Source organism: Lycium ferocissimum, chromosome 9 (genome assembly GCF_029784015.1).
Source record: "Lycium ferocissimum isolate CSIRO_LF1 chromosome 9, AGI_CSIRO_Lferr_CH_V1, whole genome shotgun sequence".
NCBI classification, from domain to species: Eukaryota; Viridiplantae; Streptophyta; class Magnoliopsida; order Solanales; family Solanaceae; genus Lycium; species Lycium ferocissimum.
This window is the reverse complement of record NC_081350.1, coordinates 38,577,370-38,598,416: the sequence shown is the minus strand read 5'-3', so window position 1 is coordinate 38,598,416 and position 21,047 is coordinate 38,577,370. Positions and strand designations below refer to the sequence as shown.

General features: G+C 37.8%; 2 protein-coding genes and 1 pseudogene across 2 annotated transcripts; all 3 read right to left on the bottom strand.

Moving 5' to 3' along the window:
• Positions 1 to 271: 271 nt before the first annotated feature.
• On the bottom strand, positions 272 to 6,191 carry LOC132030648 (GDSL esterase/lipase At4g10955-like). Its single transcript, XM_059420362.1, has 3 exons — positions 5,952 to 6,191; positions 2,683 to 2,765; positions 272 to 1,602 (listed from the first exon to the last, which is right to left on the bottom strand). Exons 1-3 carry the CDS (start codon positions 5,985 to 5,987, stop codon positions 627 to 629), a joined length of 1,095 nt encoding a protein of 364 aa, XP_059276345.1. The 5' UTR covers positions 5,988 to 6,191; the 3' UTR covers positions 272 to 626.
• Positions 6,192 to 10,424: 4,233 nt separating this feature from the next.
• LOC132030649 (GDSL esterase/lipase At4g10955-like) lies at positions 10,425 to 16,223 on the bottom strand (annotated as a pseudogene).
• A 2,837-nt stretch (positions 16,224 to 19,060) lies between these two features.
• LOC132031893 (uncharacterized) lies at positions 19,061 to 20,732 on the bottom strand. The gene is made up of 2 exons (XM_059421765.1): positions 20,555 to 20,732; positions 19,061 to 19,620 (listed from the first exon to the last, which is right to left on the bottom strand). The coding sequence occupies exons 1-2, from the start codon at positions 20,730 to 20,732 to the stop codon at positions 19,061 to 19,063; spliced, it is 738 nt and encodes a 245-aa protein (XP_059277748.1).
• Positions 20,733 to 21,047: the final 315 nt, after the last annotated feature.

Below are 21,047 nucleotides of genomic sequence, written 5' to 3'. Positions count from 1 at the left end.
TCTTTAATAACATTTCGCTATAGCAGTATATCGGAACAAACAACGCTGTTAGAGAGGTTTGACTGTATAAAGTCTTGAAATTTATCTTACCATATGTTTTTACAAATATTATAGTCTCGAATCAGGCTCCTCTCGATTTCCCTCAAGTTCCTTCTTGGATGTGTAAGCGTGTGACACTTGTCTTATTTAACTATTGCTCTATGTAGAAAGATCATAGGGAATTTTCCTAATCGATTCCTCTGCCATGAGGACTCGACTGGACAAACCAGTGTTCTGAAAAGGTGAAAAGAATCTCAAAAGTTGTTCCTCTTGAAATGCGACATTAGTTCAAATACAAAATACCAAACGAAAATAATCTCACAAGGGATACTTCCATAGGGAAAATAATATCATTATCCATACACACAATGACTTGCAAAAGGGAAGGATATAATTTCTAAAGAAACACACACACACAATGAGTAGTATATGCACTATTTCAATTTTAGCACCAGTAGAAGACACGGCCATTAAGCCAAGAGCAAAATGTAATGTGTCTGATAACTATTAAGTATACCCGAGCAGGGGAACAAATAAGACAAGCATACCATCTGTCGCGTGTAGAGGTATTTGTTTTATATCATCATTCATGTAAACTGGTGCTTCTTGGACTCTACAAGTAAATCAGGTTTCCACCATTGGTGAATCCCGTGAGCATCTTTGAAGTCCGCCGGAGGAGTCAAATTAACCGTTAAATTGGCTGATGGAATAAGGTGCAATGGCTCATCACACTCTTTGCCCATGAAATTCAAGACAAGACCACCGAGCGAGTGTTGGGTCGCTATCTTCTCGATAACTCCTGCTCCCATCGTATCCATCTTTTCCCTGTGTTCAAAGTAGCCAATGTATTCTGCGCAGATGGGATCCGATGGATTCACATATAGGCATGGGGTCCACGCAGATAATGCAACAAATGTATCTTCTCCAGATCGAGTATTAGCGCTTTTAGCCTTCGCAGCAAAAGCAAGTCCGGCTGTTATAACACTGGTCGCAAATCTGATCCCATGTTTCACTTTTTTATCTTTAATTCTTTCAATTGGGGCTGACAAGAATGGCGGATTAAACAAAAATGCATCTAGAAATACACCTGTCTTTGCCATGGTTTTGCCAGCTTGCATTGCCATTGCAGCCCCCAAGGAATGACCGGCTAGCCAGATATTTGAACTTCCAAATGTGGCAACCACATGTCGAACAGCTTGAATGGCTGTCTCAAATCGAGATGTCCGATGAAGTCCATTCCTGATTATGTCGACATCCAATTGTATATCTCGTGTAAATGCATCACCTTTGGTTAATGTCCCACGGAAAGCAATAACAAACCGTTGGCTTTTATCTTTGGAACCATCAAAATAAGATTTTGAGGGTGTGAATCTATATATAGCACCAAAAATGCAGGAATCAACATCATCAACAAGCACGCGATATAACTCAAATTGGAAATGTTTCCACCATGGAGGAGCAAAAGCTTGATTTCCTTGCCGCTTTTCTTGCTTGTCACGTTCTAGGATGTAGACACCCTGAACCAAACTGGCAGCCACGGATCGTCGATGAGCAACATTTTCCCTGTATTTAGGTAGCAGAAAAATATTATTTGTAACAACTGTCTCTGGAAAATGGCTCGACACTTCCAGCTTTCAAGCAAGAGCAAGTGTCGGGCAGCCTGAGAGTGAGTAGTCTTGCCCAAACAATAACAATTTTTACAATGGTGTCCGAGCCAGCTTGCGCGCACCTTGACTAATTCCATGGGATACCTGCTACCTCCCACCGGCAACAGTTACCAAATAACTCTGTCCGCAAAGGCTAGGACAAATGGAAGAAATCACCTAGTGTTTTGCCGAAACAATAACATTAAGCTTCATGATTTGGAAAAGAATGCACAGAGGCAAACTAATTTCAGCTCCCTCTATACTTCTTTGCTTGTTGTATCTTATTTGTTTATCGGGTGAAACATCAAGGAAACTTGTCATCAAAAGAGAGCCGGCCCATTCTATCAGAACGATATCAGGCTAATTTAGGCACTTGCAGGCATGACATCCTCCAAATTATCAAAGAGAACATGGCTCCCCCCTCCTCTCTCTTCTCTCTCTCTTCATGCATGCACGTCTTTTATCCATTTGTTTTGTTTTTCTAGAGGGGGACAAATAATTTATTCCTAGTAATGTGACCAAAGTAAATTTCTATGTCCTCTACCATGGAGGTAACCGTTACAGTCATGCTCATCCTTGATAGGGTGCAAGGTGTACTAAGGGGATTTACACAACCAAAGCAAAGTGATCTAAAATCTTGGCAGCATTCTATCACTTGGTAGATGGCAAAATCAACCCCCCCCCCCCCCGGGACATAGGGAAAAGTGGTGTAGGTCCTCATTCTGATGCTATATTTGACAGACCTACACTTATTATTCATAGTTGAGACAAACAACTAACAAAAGGGTAAAATCGGGAGAAAAAATCTAAACTGAACAATATTGCACCTGACAATCTATGCCCAACTTCTCAATACTAATTTACATCTTTGATAATTCCATTAATTGCATAGTGTTCCATATATAACTACAAGTTTATGCTATATTACATCTTCCATCACATTTATGATATGCAAAACCTTTATTTAACTAAAAAACATGGAAAAGAATTTACACACCAGTCAATAGAAGTTAGGTGTGTAGGTCCACATAGGTCGAAAATTTCCCTTTCAGAGATTAATATATTTTGTTCTTCTTGTCCCTGCAAAACACAAAGGGAAAACAACAATGGTGAAAATTTGACTAGCCATACATCTATCAATAACACTAAGCCATCTTATCCAGCTAAGAACAGCCAAATAATTTCTTATACACCATCTCAGCCTACTCTCCACACGGACAGTAAATGATAGTAAAAACTTTCTAGCACGACCAACTCTTTTACGTAACTTTTACAAAAGGGACAACAGACCCTTGTGGTTTGGCCCTTCCCCGGACCCCGTGCATAGCGGGAGCTTAGTGCACCGGGCTACCCTTTTTTTAAACAAAAGGGACAACAATTAATTTAAATGAGTGAATTTTCCAACTTTAAGTGGGCTGGTTTTGCACTAACCAATGGTTCTTGACCCAATTGAATGATTCAAATAACACTGATATCATTTCCACAGATAATCGTGCCTCTAGGCATAAATCTCACATCTTCCCCCTATTATACCACTCTTATAAGTTTTAAAGAGAGTTATAAGCTATGGTACTCGAACTCCCCAAAAATACTACTGTATCCGCCAGATCCTCCAAAGATGCACCACTTTTGGAGGATTAGACACGCACTCGCTGACATTTTTGAAGAGTCCAAGCAACATAGATTATAAGGATACCTAACTTCACATTCATGTTTGAGTTTATCTCCTAGGGTTCAAATTCTAGTTTCTTCAGCATTCTTCTGTTTAGCTAACCATCCGCAGAACATTTGTTTAACCTTTCCATCAAAAGTGCCACTGAAAAAGAAGTGAACTGCTAAACCAAATTCACCAACTTCATTCTTCAATACCAACTATATTACGTAAAAGGATGCAGTACTCTCACGAACTAGAACCAATAGCAAGATTAGAAAACGAACATCCAAGTTAATTCCCATATCACATGATTCTCTAAGTTACTCTATTTACTACCCTAATCAACATATTTGTAGTCATTCATCATCAATCCTAACCTGACTGATAACCATTATCTAATACATGGATCATAAACAAAACACTAAGAGGGTGTTTGGATTGGCTTTTTAAAGTAGCTTATAGGCCAAAAGCCATAAGTTGGGAATACCTAACTTTTGGCTTTCGACTTATTTTTGTACTTTTTAAGCCTAAAAGTAAGTGCTTGAAAGCACTTTTTATCATATCCAAACACCACAAAACTAGAAAAGAGCTTAAAAGCCAATAAGCACTCAAAATAAGCCAATCCAAACACCCTCTAAATAGTCTAATGAAACATCTATATAGCAACTGACAAACGAAACATCAAGGCTCATGGATGCAGGGGTTCTGGTGGTTTTTTTTTTTTTTTTTTTGGGTTGGGGCGGGGGGGGGGGGGGGGTACTTGGGTTTAAGGAATAAAATGAGACTTTTGAATCTTGTGGGTCTAAATTAAAGATGTGTGTAATGTACCTCCTTCGAACCTGTGGTTTTAAACTTGCCATGTAGGATCTTTGAATTGTGAACTTACTAAATATATAGAAAGAGGCACTCTTTTTGGGACAGACTAAAAAGAAGAGTAAGACATTTAAATTGGGACGGAGGGAGTAAAATTTTGTTTCAAAAAAAAATAAAAAATAAAAATAAAAACTTCTAAATAGCAGCATTTGCTTACAAATAAAACTCTGAATAGCAAAATGAAACATCTACCTTACTTCTTTTAAAACAATAGCAAAATGGAACAGCTACATAATAACATTTGCTTTATTACTCAGACACTTCTCAAGGTATATAAATTCAAAAATACCATTTTTTCCAGCAAGTTGGATCAATCAAAAACAGAAAATAAAATGGCAGGAACATAAAAAATAAAAATAAAAAAGATACAATCGTTAGAATAAAAATACCAGAAACATTAAAAAGATACAATCTTTAGAATAAAAATGACAAAAAAATGAAAAGGTTGAATCTTTAGTGAAAATGCTATAAGGGGTATAAAAGATCCAATCTTTGTAGTTGTTAAAATGCCATTACCCGTTCCATTTGTTAAGATTTTCAAGAACCCACCTTTGCCTCTCTATCTCAAACAGCCAAAAGGAGTGTAACATCTATATAGCAACTGACAAATGAGGGATTAGCCTAATGTTAAGGACCCTCTATCTCAAGTAGCATAGTGGAAAATGGCTACTATAGGCTCCTGGATACAAGGGTTCTCGTGGTTGTTTGTAAGGGGAGGGTGGGTTGGGGAGGCGTGTGAGGGGTTTACCATATAATATTTTGCTTAAAGACAACCCTTCAAAATAGCAGCATTTTCTTACAAATAAAACTCTGAATAGCAAAATGAAACATCTACCTTAAAAAATAGCAAAATGGAACATCTACATAGTACTCCCTCCGTCCCAATTTAAATGTCTTACTTTCCTTTTTGGTATTTCCCAAAAAGAGTGCCTCTTTCTATATTTAAATGACGTTTTCCAATTTCAATATCCTACACGGCAAGTTTAAGGCCACAAGATTTAAAGGACTACACATCTTTAATTTAACACCACAAGATTCAAAAGTCTCTCGTTATTTCTTAAACTTCATACCCAGTCAAACTAAGACACTTAAAATGGGATGAAGGGAGTAGCACGTGCTTTATTGCTCAGACACTTCTCAAGGTATAAAAATTCAATGTATCCTTTTGGATTTATCAAAAACAGAGAATAAAAATGCCAGGAACATTAAAAATAAAAAAAATGCAATCTTTAGAATAAAAATGCCAGAAACATTAAAAAGATACAATCTTTAGAATAAAAATGACAAAAACATTAAAAGATTGAATCTTTAGTGAAAATGCAATAAGGATTATAAAAGATCCGACCTTTATAGTTGTTAAAATGCCATTTGCCAATAATTTCAAAAACTCTAAATACTATAATGAAACATCTATATAGCAACTGAAAAATGAGGGATTAGCCTAATGTTAAGGGGTTTACCATATAAAATTTTGTCTTAAAAAAACCCCTTCTAAAATAACAACATTTGCTTACAAAGAAAACTCTGAATAGCAAAATGGAACATCTACACAGTAGCATTTGCTTTATTACTAAGACAAGCTATAGAAATTCAAAATACCCTTTTACCAGCAAGTTGGATCAATCAAAAACAAATACCAGGAACATTAAAAAGACACAATCTTTAGAATAAAAATGGCAGAAACATAAAAAAGATTGAATCTTTAGTGAAAATGCAATAAGGGCTATACAAGATCCAACCTTTGTAGTTGTTAAAATGCCATTTCCTGTTGCCATTTGCTAAAATTTTCAAGAACCCACCTTCCAAAAAGGGGTGTTGTTAGAGGAAGTTGGGTCGGTGAAGCTCAACTGTCGTTTTCGATTGTACAAACAATTGATGGTCTTGTTTATTTCCTCGACAGAGAAGGTTACCCCTTTATTATTTTCTTTTTATTTTGTATTTTTGTCGGTATGTTCTTTCATCTTCGAGGGCGACAAAACGATATAAATGGTCTTTTTAACTACGACGGTAGGTTCAAATAGTGCCCCTTTTAATTACTGTCATGCCAAATATTCATCAAACTCTATTAGTTAAAATTAACAAAAATTATGAAAAAAACAGAAATTCGAGAACTTATATTAAGATGTACACATTACTAAAGAAAAGGTTAAATGCCTCGGGACAAAATCGACGGACGTCCGTCGCTTATGGAGAAAAATTGAAAAAAAAAAAAAAAAAAAAATCAGACCTGATAATATCATAAAATAGTGTCTCGGAAGACTAAAACCAGAGAGTCCATCGGCTAAGTAAAATACACTAGATTTGGTTTTTATGAAAAACCCCGGTATAAAATAAATAATTCCATTGTAGTGAATTTTAAAAAAGAATTGTTTCCGCGCATTTTTACCCGAAAATAACCGACAGAGGTATTTGGCCTTTTCTTTAGTAATGTGTACCTCTAAATGTGAGTTATCGCTAATGTCTCTTTTTTCTATAGTTCTTGTCAAGTCTAACAAACAGAGTTCGATGAATATTTTATCGGAGACTAAAAGTGTTAACTTTTGGCGAACTTAAAGGACCAAAACTGTTAAGTGCATATGGACTATTTTTAACCTACCCTCATAGTTAAGAGATTATTTTTGTTAACTTGTGGCAAACTCAAAGAACCAAAATAATTAAGTGTATAGTTAAGGGACTATTTTGAACCTACCGTCATAGTTAAGGGACCAGTTATGTCGTTTTCTCTTCGAGGGCAAGTGCATGAAAAAACCTTTGGAGCATTTTGTTAAAAGAATGATTGAAAATTACAAAATATGTAATATTTAAAATCAATTCTATCTTTGCTATACTAAAATTGAAAAGCTGAAATTGGAGTCCGTCAAGTCTAATTTCAAATCCAAATATATGAAGTTGGCAATGTCAAGGTTGACATAGTCACGTACAATAAATGAGGTCAGTTGAACATCCGTCATCAAAACATTGTCATTGTGCACATAAGAAATTATATTAACTAAAAACCAAAAATTACTTTATGCATATATATTAAATCTCGAACACTTTTAATAAATTTTTTGATTTCATCCACTGTCAACACCAAACTCTTATATCTGAAGTTTAAAAACTTTTCCAAAAGGTTTGAATTCGGTGATTACAAGGCTCAAATATTTGAAGTTGGCATATTAAAATTTACCAATAGATCCTCTTCAGAGAAGCTAATTAATTCTAGGCTAGTAATTACTCGAATTAAGCACTAGATTATTCCTATTCCGTTTCAGTTGTTAGTGTAGCTTTGTGGTATGGGCAGAGACGGATCCAAGATTTTAAGACAGTGGGGACACTATTTACTTAACATAAACGCCAATAAAATTTTTAATGATGACTGATGGATAATACTGTGTCGGACCGGTCACTAATAGCGTAGCAGTGATGAAAATACAAGTATATAGGTCAAATATGTGTAATAAATAAAATTTAACACAGTAAAGCAAATGAAAGAGATAGCTCGAAATAATGGGCAACATGTGATGAAATCTCGAAGTTCGAATACGGCGAACTCATTTAACGCCTATTATTTTCCTAAAAATAAGCTAAAAATAATAATTAAAAGTGACATTCAGATTTGATCCGGGGTGACATATAAGGGAAGCATCAGTTGCAATCAATGTGCCCCAAAGACACTTTCGTTTGTTAGAAGACATTAAATATATCTTAATTCTCGATACACACATATCTACATAATTTTTTCCGAAGGGTGGGAGTGCACGTCCATGTTGGCCCGCCTCTGGGTATGGGACTATGGGTGTTGGGTTGGACTAAATTTGTTAATTGAAGCCTTCCTTATACATAAGAAAATAGTACTCTGTCTCAGTTTATGTGATACACTTTTCTTTTTAGTCTGTCCCAAAAAGAATGATATATATTTAGAAATAATTTAACTTAAAACCTCCCCTTACCCTTAATGAAATGATTTACAACCACACAAATATCTATAACTTGTTTTATATCACAAGTTTTAAAAATATTAATTTCTTTTTTAAATTCCGTACTTAGTCAAACTAAATCACATAAATTAGGACGGAATGAGTAATATATTGAAAGCGTAAAGAACGAAAGGATTATTATGTCTAACTTTACTGTTTACAATTCACCAACACTGGCTTAAATTAAATATTTTTAAAAAGTTAAATAAAAATTTAAATGACACATGTAAATTGACTACATGATGCAAATCCTATTCATCTTCTTCCTCCTCTTTTTTCTTATCGGGCTTTTTAGGAGTAATGGACCCCTTATTGGGTAAAGGCTTGAAGTTACTTTGTTGGACCAGTTAGATTGATTAGCTTTGGGTTTTAACCCAAGTTAGGTTAGAAGTTGACCCATCTGGCCCAATATTTAATGGGCGGTGTAAAACTAGATAATGACATTTAACTAATTGTTTTGCAAAAGAAAAAATATCACTAGGCATAACACTATTTGATTTTGATATTTAGTGATAGTGCAAATGTCATTTAAACGATTAATGGAGTTTGGTCGACTCGTACAGATTATTTATTTGTCTTTTTCATATGCAAATGCTAGCTACAAACAGTTACATTAACTTTTAAATAATCTAATAAAGCAAAATTGATTAATTCACTACTAAAAAGAAGTAATCATAAACTTTTTTTAATTTTTTTTTTCTTTTTATTACATATGGGGTAGGGGAAGGGGAAAATGAGGAAGGGAGTTATAATGTGGAAATTCGAACCTTCACCAACAAGTAATCCCAAACTTAGTTAAGTGGGTAAACCATTTTTTTTGAGTCACTTTCGCCAACGGGCTGTTAGAGAAGAAAATCCCTCCGCGAAACATCGATAATAACCTGTCAACCCAAAAAAGTTTCAGGACAAAATAAATGTGTCAACTATGCAACCGTCTATATAGTGACGAAGAAAGAGTGGTCAGCAAATTGGCAGGATATATATTAACAGATTGGAATTCCTGGGACTGTTTTGCCTTTTAGCTAAATTTAGACAAGTGTTGTAATAGGCATGAACAGTTTGGTTCTACTAAATTGACTTATATGCCTCTCTCTTTCTTTCCTTTTTTCTTTCTTTCTGTTTGTGTAGTCTCTTTTTGGATTTAACACCTTCCATCATTCTTGAGTAGCTAACGTGTGGCAAAAGATGATGCAACTATAATGATACAGTCAAATCTTCCTATACCATGTCGTTTGTATGGATATGTTTTGTTGTTATGATGATATATATTATTATAAAAAACATATAAAATAATATATATTTTTGTTTAATTTATTATTACCGATGCTTTTTCATCTCTTCTTAGTGGCCGGAGGTCTATCGAAAACAACCTCCCTACCCGTCAAAAGGTAGGTGTCAGGTCTGCTCTACACGACACTCTACTCTTCGGGACGCTTTCAGTGGATTATCTTCGGGTATGTTATTGTTCTGCAATTTATGTGAAACTTTTCGTTTTTTGAAATTCAAACTTCTTATTTTGACCGTACTTTTGGACATGGAATCTTTTAGTTGTTCAAAATAAAATTGACACATTTGAAAACTACGTAAAATGTACAAAAAACAATAATTAATACTTAATTCATAATTAAAAGACATTGAAAAAGTTGCAATCGAAAAGTAACTCGTTTGACTCTCGAAATCGAACACTGCCACATAAATTGGGTCAGAGGTACAAAAGCCAATTCCAAAGAAAATTCATTATAGTGAAATGTTGTTACAGATGATGATTGCTATATAGAAGTCTTGATTGTATATCCTGAGTAATAGATCTCATTTTCTTTATTGTCCTATTCTTCTTTTAACCATCTGATATTCAAAATATACTAGCTCGACTAATCTAAATTAATATTTGGTATTCAAAATTCACCCCACTAATCTAGATTCACATCTCATATTCGAAATATATTGGTACGACTAATCTGTCAGGATTCACATCAAACTCAAAACTTTTGGTTAAAGTAGAAGAATCTCATCCGTGACCCCTTTTTTACTTGTTAAAATTGCTAGGGGTCGTTTGGCAAGAGGGATGTGATTATTAGTTACACGGGATTGAAATTATCCCAGGTCTGATTGGTCAGATAACTCTTTTAGTAGTCCACCCAATTCCATCTATGTGGGATAAATTATCTCATATTGAGGGTGGGATAAATTATCTCATATTGAGGGTGGGATAAATTATCCCATATTGAGGGCTGGGATAATTCCGAAAAGGACCTGGAAAGGAAAGGATATAATTTCTAAAGAAACATACACACAATGAGTAGTATATGCACTACTTCAATTTTAGCACCAGTAGAAGACACGGCGATTAAGCTAAGGGCAAAACGTAGTGTGCCAATAACTATAAGCATACCCGAGCAGGGGAACAAATAAGACAAAACATACCATCTGTCGTGTGTGGTAATATTTGTTTGTATATCATCAGTCATGTAAACTGGTGTTTCTTGGACTCTACAAGTAAATCAGGTTTCCACCATAGGTGAATCCCGTGAGCTTCTTTGAAGTCCTCCGGAGGAGTCAAATTAACCGTTAAATTGGCTGATGGAATAAGGTGCAACGGCTCATCACACTCTTTGCCCATGATATTCAAGACAAGACCACCAAGCGAGTGTTGGGTTGCTACCTTCTCGATAACTCCTGCTCCCATCGTATCCATCTGTTCCCTGTGCTCAAAGTAGCCAATGTATTCTGCACAGATGGGATCCGATCGATTCACGTATAGGCATGGGGTCCACGCAGATAAGGCAGCAAATGTATCTTCTCCAGATTGAGTATTCGCGTTTTAGCCTTCACAGCAAGAGCAAGTCCGGCTGTTAAAACACTGGTCGCAAATCTGATCTTATGTTTCACTTTTTTATCTTTAATTCTTTCAATTGGAGCCGACAAGAATGGCGGATTAAACAAAAATGCATCTAGAAATACACCTGTCTTTGCCATGGTTTTGCCAGCTTGCGTTGTCATTGCAGCCCCTAAGGAATGACCGGCTAGCCAGATATTTGAACTTCCAAATGTGGCAACCACATGTCGAACAGCTTGTATGGCTGTCTCAAATCGAGACGTCTGATGAAGTCCATTCCTGATTATGTGGACATCCAATTGTAAATCTCGTGTAAATGCATCACCTTTGGTTAAGGTCCCACGGAAAGCAATAACAAACCGTTGGCTTTTATATTTGGAACCACCAAAATAAGATTTTGAGGGTGCGAATTTATATATAGCACCAAAAATGCAGGAATCAACATCATCAACAAGCACGCGATATAACTCAAATTGGAAATGTTTCCACCATGAAGGAGCAAGAGCTTGATTTCCTTGCCGTTTTTCTTGCTTGTCACGTTCTAGGATGTAGACACCCTGAACCAAACTAGCAGCCACAGATCGTCGATGAGCGACATTTTCCCTGCATTTAGGTAGTAGAAAAATATTACTTGTAACAACTGTCTCTGGAAAATGGCTCGACACTTCCAGCTTTCAAGCAAGAGAAAGTGCCGGGCAGCATGAGAGTGAGTAGTCTTGCCCAAACAATAGCATTTTTTTACGGTGGTGTCGTAAAGCTAAGCACTTGAATAATTAAATGGGATCTTTACCTCCACGGCCCCTTGATTCTGATAACTCTGTCCGCAAAGGCTAGGACAAATGAAAGAAATCACTTAGTGTTTTGCCGAAACAATAACATTAAGCTTCATGACTTGGAAAAGAATGCATAGGGGTCAAACTAATTTCAGCTCCCTCTATACTTCTTTGCTTGTTGTATCTTATTTGTTTATCGGGTGAAACATCAAGGAAACTTGTCATCAAAAGAGAGCCGGCCCATCTATTAGAACGATATCAGGCTGATTTAGGCACTTGCAGGCATGACATCCTCCAAATTATCAAAGAGAACGTGGCTCCGCCCCTCCTCTCTCTTCTCTCTCTCTTCATGCGTGCATGTCTTTTATCCATTTCTTTTGTTTTTCTAGAGGGGGACAAATAATTTATACCTAGTAATGTGACCAAAGTAAATTTCTATGTCCTCTACCATGGAGGTAACCGTTACGGTCATGCTCTTCCTTGATAGGGTGCAAGGTGTACTAAGGGGATTTACACAACCAAAGCAAAGTGATCTAAAATCTTGGCGGCATTCTTATCACTTGGTAGATCCGGGGCTACAAAGGCAAAATCAAACACCCCCCCCCCCCCCCCCCCAAAAAAAAATCTATCACAAACATACTTTCTCGTTTGACTATGCGTACACGGAAAAGTGGTGCAGGTCCTCATTCTGATGCTATATTTGACAAACCTACACTTATTCATTCATAGTTGAGACAAACAACTAGCAAAAGGGTAAAATAGGGAGAGAAAATCTAAACTGAACAATATTGCACCTGACAATCTTTGATAATTCCATTAATTGCATAGTGTTCCATATATAACTACAAGTTTATGCTATATTACATCTCGGATAAATCCATCACCTTTATGATATACAAAACCTTTATTTAACTAAAATACATGGAATAGAACTTACACACCAGTCAATAGAAGTTAGGTGCTTAGGTCCCCATAGGTCGAAAATTTCCGTTTCATTTTGTTGTTCTTGAACCTGCAAAACACAACAACGGGAAAACAACAACGGTGAAGATTTGACTAGACATGCATCTATTAATAATACTAAGCCATCTCAAGTCATCCAGCTAAGAATAGTCAACTAATTTCTTATACACCATCTCAGCCTACTCTCCACACGAACAGTAAATCATAGTAAAAAGTTTCTAGCAAGGCCAACTCTATTATGTAACTTATACAAAAGCGAAGACGGACCTTGTGGTCGGCAATTTCTATTACCTCGCGCGCAGGCGGAAGGCAGTCTTATTTTGGACTCTTGCTTTTCTTTTTATACAAAAGGGACAAGATGAATTTAAATGAGAGAGTTGTCCAACTTTAAGTGGGTTGGTTTTGCTCTACCCAAATGGTTCTTGACCCAATTGAATTATTCAAATAGCACTGATCATTTCCACAGATTGTCGTGTCTCTAAACACAAATCTCACATCTCCCCCCTGTTATAGCACTCTTATAAGTTAGGACAAAGGTGCAGATATACCCTCAACTTTGCGATTTAGAGCAGATATACCCTTCGTTAAAAAAGTGATATATATATATATATCCCTGCCGTTACACAAATGGTGCCAATATACCCCTGTCATTACACAAATGGTGCAAATACCCGTCATTACACAAATAGTGTAAATATACCCTTTTTGCTGACAGATTTTTTATTTTAAAAAAATGCCACGTGACTTTAATAGATTTATTTTTTTTAAAGCCGCGTGGTAACTTTTTTTTCTGGTGGGTCTGGTTTGGTTCGTTTAAAAAAATATCTCTGTGACTTTAAAATTTTTTTTACACAAACGTTGCATTAAAAAATAAGTCTACCAAAAGTAAATGGGTAGACTTTTTTTAAAAGCCACGTGACATTTTTTAATTAAAAAATAAACTAAATGATTTTTTAAAAAAAAAGTTTCGTCAGGAAAAAAGGTATATTTACACCATTTGTGTGACGACAGGGTATAATGCATCACTTTTTTAATGAGGGGTATATCTGCTCTTAATCGCAAAGTTGAGGGGTATATTTGCACCTTTGCCCTATAGCCATAAGTTATAAAGAGAACTATACGCTATGGTGTTCGAACTCCCCAAAAATGCTACCGTATCCGTATCATGTCCTCCAAATATGCACCACTTTTGGAGGATCAGACACGCACTCGCGGACATTTTTGAAGAGTCCAAACAACATGGATAAGTATACCTAACTTCTCATTCATGTTTGAGTTTATCTCCTAGGGTTCAAATTCTAGTTTCTTCAGCATTATTTTGTTTCGCTAAGCATCCGCAGAATATTTGTTTAACCTTGCCATCAAATGTGCCACTGAAAAAGAAGTGAACAGCTAAACCAAGTCCACCAACTTCATTCTTTGGCACGAACTATATTACGTAAAAGGATGCAGTACTCTCATGAACTAGAACCAATAGCAAGATGAGAAGACGAACATCAAAACTAATTCCCATATCACTCAAGAGTTACCATTTACTACCCTAATCAAAATATTTTTCTAGGAGGGACATTGTAATCATCCATCATTAATCCTATAACTTAATTCATAACCATTATCTAATACGTGGATCACAAACAAAAACTTTAAATAGTCTAATGAAACATCTATATAACAACTGACAAATGAGGGATTAGCCTAATGTTAAGGACCCCCCTACCTCTAACCACAAAAGTTGGGATTCAAATCACCAAGTACCACAGTGGAAAATTACTACTCTAGGCTCATAAATGCTCTGGTGGTTTTTTTTTTCTTCGGGGGTTTCGTAAAAAAAAAAAACAACGGAAAAGGCTTAAATATGCCATCGAACTATCGAAAATTGTTCATTTATGTCACTCGTCAATAGTTTGGCTCATTTATGCCATCGAACTATCGGAAATGGCTCATTTATGCCACTCATCAATAGTTTGGCTCATTTATGCCATCGCCCGTTATCAAAATGGCCCATCCATGGCATTTTCATTAACGCCGATCTTACAATACCAGATATGACACGTGGCCTCCAACTAGATTATGGTTGTGGGTGGGTAGGGTGTGGGTCGGATTTTTATATTTTTTTATTTTGGTTTTCTACGACTCCCCAACCCCCGCACCCCTTACCCCCTCCCGAATTTTTTACTTCATATTTAATTTTACCCTTATAAATTTTTTATAAAAATAAAAAATTTGTGTGGTTAAATTTGATGTGGTGTGAGTGGGGGGCGGGGGGTGGGTGGTGGTGGGTGGATAAGAAAAAATTTCCCATTTTTATAAAAGTTAAATAAAATATATGAAATAGAAATTTTGGGAGGGGGTAGGTGGGTGGGAGGGTTGGATAGAGCGGTGGTGGTGTGGGGTAGGGGTGGGTGAAGATGAAGTGGTTGGAGGGTGGTGGTTGGGTGGGGGTGGAGGGTGGGTACTGGGTGGTGGGGGTGGCATGGGTGTGGGGTGGGTGTGGGGGTTGGTGGGGCGTGGGTGGTATTTTTCGAAAAAATATTTTCTACCAACCAACCGAACATGAGAAAATAAGTAAAAAATTCACTTATTTTTCAATACCCAACCAAATTTAGAAAATAAGTAAAATTCACTTATTTTCTAAGATCACATTTTCCAGGAAAACATTTCTCTTGGAAAATCTTTTCCGTCGTACCGAACAAACCCTTAGTGGAAATGCCATAAGGGTTCTACAAGATCCGACCTTTGTAATGGTTAAAATGCCATTTCCTGTTGCCATTTGCTAATATTTTCAAGAAACCACCTTTGCTTCTCTATCTCAAACAGCCAAAAGGAGGGTAAGGGATTAGCCTAATGTCAAGGACCCTCTATCTCAAGTAGGATAGTGGAAAATGGCTACTATAGGCTCCTGGATGCAGGGGTTCTGGTTTTTTTTTTTTTTTTTTTTTTTTTTTGGGGGGGGGGGGGGGTGGGTGGGGGGGTCGAGGGGGTTTACCATATACTAAAATTTTGTTTCAAAAAAAAAAAAACTTCTAAATAGCAGCATTTGCTTACTAATAAAACTCAGACACTTCTCAAGGTATAGAAATTCATAATACCCTTTTTGCCAGCAAGTTGCATCAATCAAAAACAAAGAATAGAAATTCCAGGAACATAAAAAAAGGTACATTCTTTAGAACAAAAATGCCAGAAACATTAAAAAGATTCAATCTTTAGAACAAAAATGCCAGAAACATTAAAAAATACAATCTATAAGGACCCAAATGGCAGAAAACATGAAAAATATTGAATCTTTAGTGAAAATGTCATAAGGGTTATAAAAGATCCAACCTTTGTAGTGGCACCGGTTGCCATTTGCTAAGATTTTCAAGAACCCACCTTTGCTTCTCTATTCCAAATAGCCAAAAAGGGTGTTGTAGAGGAAGTTAGAGAAGGAGGTGGGTCGTTGAACCTCAACTGTCGTTTTCGATTGTAAAAGCAATTGATGGTCTTGTCTCTTTTTTTTTTTTTTTTTAAAAGAATTTTTTTTTTTTTTTGGTAATTAAACTTTTTATTAATCACCAAAGTAGGCATTACAATTCGAAGTAAGTTTACACATCTTACTTACGTCTAATAAACTTACCAGGTTACTAGCCTTAGAAAACAAGAGGTTGTAAAATATGATGCAAACTAGGTGGAGCTCTAACACAAGATACATAGACTATCTCCTTAGTCACCGTTTTCCCAATTTCTCGCTCGCCTTTTAAACATCCTCATATTTCTCTCTATCCAAATAGCATGGACAATCTCTCGTACTTAGCATTTTGAAGACTCAACTCTCTCTGCGATTTACTACTTGCGTATTTGATTATCCATAGCTGATGTTGTTCCCATGTAGCTGGCCGGTAGCTCTGCATTTGTAGCCATTGTAGGACCCTGTTCCACACTGCTCTAGTGTAAGAGCACTGGACAAATAGATGTTCTCGTGATTCATCATATCTTTGGCAGAGGCTGCATTTAGACTCCACCTCTATACCCCAGTTGCTGAGCCTGTCAGCTGTCAACAGTTTGCCTAGTAGGTGTAGCCACGTGATGAACAGTGCCTTAGGTCGAGCTGCATTGTGAAACATGATACATTTCCATGGCACCCTAGGTATATTATCAAGGGCATGGTAATAAATCTGCCTTATCAAGCCTGTGTTTTTCTTGAATTGCATCTGTGATACCATTTCCCTAGCCTCAAATATTTTCCTGATCATCCAACAAGCCTGTTTAGGCACTTCCATAAGCAGCAAAGATTGGTTCTTTATACAGTAAGCGTGGATCCACCTTATCCATAACTTATCCTATTTATGCGCAATGTCCCACCACTGCTTGCCTATAGCAGCTCTGTTCCATATTGACAAGTTAGTGATATTTAAACCTCCTACTCCTTTCGTATTACACACCCTCTCCCATGCTACTAATGCTTTTTTTGTGATATTTTCTGTACCCGACCACAGATAGCTTCGGCAGTGAGCTTCTATCAGCTTCAGCACTTTAGTAGGGATGATGAATAACTGGGCCCAAAAGGCTTGGATCCCAAACAAAGACAGATGTAATAAGTTGCATCCTACCTGCATATGACAACTTCCTAGCAGTCCATGATGAAATCCTTGCAGTGATTTTGTTGACAAGGGGTTGCCATTGTATAAAGGATATTTTTCGTGTAGACAAAGGGACCCCTAGGTATTTAAAGGGGGAGGATACCCACCGAGTAACCCAGTTTGGCGAGAATACTTTCTTGTACCCTCTGCTCGACACCCCCAAAGTATACTGCACTCTTACCCAAGTTAGCTAAGTCCGAGCAGGCTTGTGAATGTGTTAAAGCATTCGTGAAGCAATGTCACTGAAGATATGTCTCCCCTGGCAAATAATAATAAGTCATCCGCAATGGATAAGTGACTTATACCCAACCTAGCACACTTAGGGTGGAATTTAAATTCCTTATTCTCCTGCAGTCCATTAAGTAGCCTGCTAAGGTACTCCATCCCTATAGCAAATAGGAAAGGTGACATTGGGTCACCTTGCATGAGACCTCTAGTAGCTTTAAAGGGTGGGGTAGGTTCTCCATTGAGCATTATGCTATAACTCACTGTGGACATGCACTCCATTACCCAGTTTACAAATCTGGTAGGAAATCCCAGCTCGACCATGACCTGTCTTATATATGCCCACTCTAAGGAGTCATAGGCCTTTTGTATGTCTATTTTAATCATGCATCTAGGTGAAATTTATTTCCTGTTGTATCCCTGTACCAATTCGTGAGCTAGGATTACATTATCACCCAATTTTCTACCAGGAATGAAACCAGCTTGTGCCTCACATATCACACTAGGCATCACTTTTTGCATTCTATTTGCTAGGACTTTGGAAATCAGTTTATATAGAATTGTGCAATAGGCGATAGGTCTATACTCTTTGATGGTGGTTGGGTGTTCATTCTTTGGTATGAGTGTGACAGATGTGCAGTTTATAGGGTGGTACATGGTACCTCGCCTGAAGAAGTCTAGTACAGCATCAATGACATCTTTATGGATTGTATCCCATGCTTTCTTGAAGAACACTGCATTGTAGCCATCTATTCCTGGGGCTTTATCATCCCCTATTGCCTTCAAGCTTGCTATCACTTCTGCTTCATTAACTGGTTCACTCAGTATTAGTTTTTGCTGCTGTGATAAACCTGGTCCTTTCTGCATAACGAGCCGATTAACAGCAGGCAAGTGGTAAGTAGATGTTCCCATGAGTCCCTTATAAAAGCTAATGATCTCCTCCTGTATATCTTTAGCTTCATTTAGTACCTGCCCTGTCAGTGAAGTTAGGGAAGAGATATGTTTTTTGTGGCTTCTTTCCTTTAACACGGCTAAAAAATACTTAGTGTTCGAGTCTCCAAGTTTGATCCATTGAGCTCTCGACTTTTGTTTAAGTGCACTTTCCTCTATGATGGACCATTTTTCCAGTAATTGCAGGGTGTTTTTTTTCCTGTTTCTGTAAATCTTCATTCCATGCTATCCTCATCTGTCCTTGAATGCCTGTTAATGTCTTCCTTGCACTCTTCATCTTCTGTCCGATATACTTGTACTCCTCTATGTTGAGCTGCCTCAACTTTGATTTTAATGCTTTTAAGTTCAACCAAACATGCTTCATCTGTCCTGGCCCCTATGTTCGGCTCCAATCGGTCTTTGACTATAGCTTGAAAACTACGGTGATCGACCCGCACGTTGAAGAATCTGAATGGTACTCTAGTATTTCGTTGTATGTTAGCCAATGTCAGCATCATAGGGGTATGATCAGAAATACTAGGCAAGTCATATATTAGTGGGACGTGTCCCTAGGTCAAAGATCCACTCATGGTTGCCAAAGGCCCTATCTAATCTACTACATACTCTATCCACCGTCTTTCGCTTATTTGTCCAGGTGAAATAGTCCCCTCTCCAAGATAATTCATTCAGATGTGTTTCCTGTAGGCATTTGGCAAAGTCTTTTATCTCAGCAAATTGGACAGGATTTCCACTGAGTCTATCCTGGGCAAACAGCAAGGCATTAAAGTCCCCACAAATAGCCCAAGGGCTGTTAAGGCCCTGAGCTATATCCTTAAGATATCCCCACAATGTTCTCCGTTGCTCAATGCTGTTAAATCCATAAATAATAGTTAAGTAGCAATTAACTTCAGAAGCATTTTGTACCAAGCAGTGAATAAGTTGGTCTTCTACTCTAAGTATTATAACTGTGTAGTAATTCGGGTCCCACACTACCCATATCCTCCCATTACACGCAGCAGAATAGTTATTAGCATGTCCCCATCCTGGAGCAATGCACTTAGAGATTGCCTGTGCATTGTGTTGTTTCACCCTAGTCTCGATCAAGCCTGCTAATTTTACCTTATTATTAACTAACAACGTTTTTACTTCCTTCTGCTTATATCTCTTATTGATCCCTCGAACATTCCAAATCAGCCAATCATAGTAAATTTTGTCCTCCCTTATCGGGAGGTATAACTGTTTGCTCACCACTTAAACTCATGGCCTTTCGCTACCCATCCTTGGTTTAGCAACCGCACTCAAAAATTGGAAAGTTTGTCATATCAAGTGCCAATACGAAATGGGCTACAACTATCCGAATCTCCATTGTCTTTGCTAATTTGCATACATCGCCCGAGGCTTGGGGCTGTCGACCTTGCCGCACCACCATAGCAATACCAGTCTCCTTGGTTACGACCTTTTCAATAGGCTTAGCTACATCGATGCCTACATTTTGCTCTAGCTGTGGAGGAGCTGTTTGTTTTTGCGGCTCTTTCTGTTGTTGACTAAGCCCTTTTGAGGCCCAAGTTGTCACCTACTTGTGGTATCCTCTCCTCCTTGTCTTTGCAGGTAGTTCAAGGGCACATTTGTGCCTAATAATTTGGCATTTTTCATAGTAGTGTGGCTTCCATTCATATAGCACTTTCTGAGTAAAGGTTTTTCCACTAGGGCCCCTTACTACAATTGTATCAGGCAGTGGTCTGGTGATATTCACTTCTATGAGAACTCGAGCAAAGGACACCCTTGCGTGTTTAGCGATATGCATCCGCGAAAAGACCGGGGTGCCTATAGAACTTGCAATTCGACTTAGCGAGTTAGTACCCCAACAATTCATGGTAAATGAGGTAGTTTGATCCATAGAGGATTTCGAGGGAATTCCTCATTGAAATCAAATTCCGTGTCCATGGCTTGAGTATCAATGGCCTGTAGTTAATCATATAGGGTCCTGCGTACAATATCTCTCTCATGTCCTCCATGGATTAAAATTTGACAATGTAATACCCTCCTCGTGTAGATACACTTCAGGCTCAGCTACTGAATTCCATGACTGAGAAATAAATCTACACATACTATTGTACCCTGGGCACTCACCGATAGAGTACACAATGAGCGAACACTTCCACTTTGCAGTTTCTCGATCTACCTCTTCTTTCTCCAATTGAACGACAACTCCGTCCATCAATAACCTCAAAGTGATATATCGTGGTGGTAGCCCATTCTCCGCGGCCTCTGTTCTTCCGAAATAGATTTACCCATGGCTGCGAGAGCTTTTCCATGTCTCACCGTGCGCACCTCACGCCTTCCCCTTTATCTCGATTGGTTGCCCCGATTTAGCCGAGGCCTCGATCGGTGTAACCACAGAGCGGTGTGTCGCACCCATTTGCAATTGTCTACTCGCCTCGAATTTAGAATACGATCCATCCTCGGTGCCACTACGGGGCTCGGGCCCCCGCGGTGGAGAGACCACCGGCGTTACCGATCCGAGTTTCTCCAC

What these genes read in the sequence shown, in the direction of transcription:
- LOC132031893 (XM_059421765.1), bottom strand. Translation starts at nt 20,732, where the DNA reads ATGGACGGAGTTGTCGTTCAATTGGAGAAAGAAGAGGTAGATCGAGAA. An exon ending in AGTGTATCTACACGAGGAGG is followed by an intron (nt 19,621 to 20,554) that starts GTATTACATTGT and finishes TAAAATTAGCAG; the next exon opens with GCTTGATCGAGACTAGGGTG.
- LOC132030648 (XM_059420362.1), bottom strand. Translation starts at nt 5,987, where the DNA reads ATGGCAACAGGAAATGGCATTTTAACAACTACAAAG. An exon ending in GCATTTTAACAACTACAAAG is followed by an intron (nt 2,766 to 5,951) that starts GTTGGATCTTGT and finishes TGTGTTTTGCAG; the next exon opens with GGACAAGAAGAACAAAATAT. An exon ending in CACCTAACTTCTATTGACTG is followed by an intron (nt 1,603 to 2,682) that starts GTGTGTAAATTC and finishes ACCTAAATACAG; the next exon opens with GGAAAATGTTGCTCATCGAC.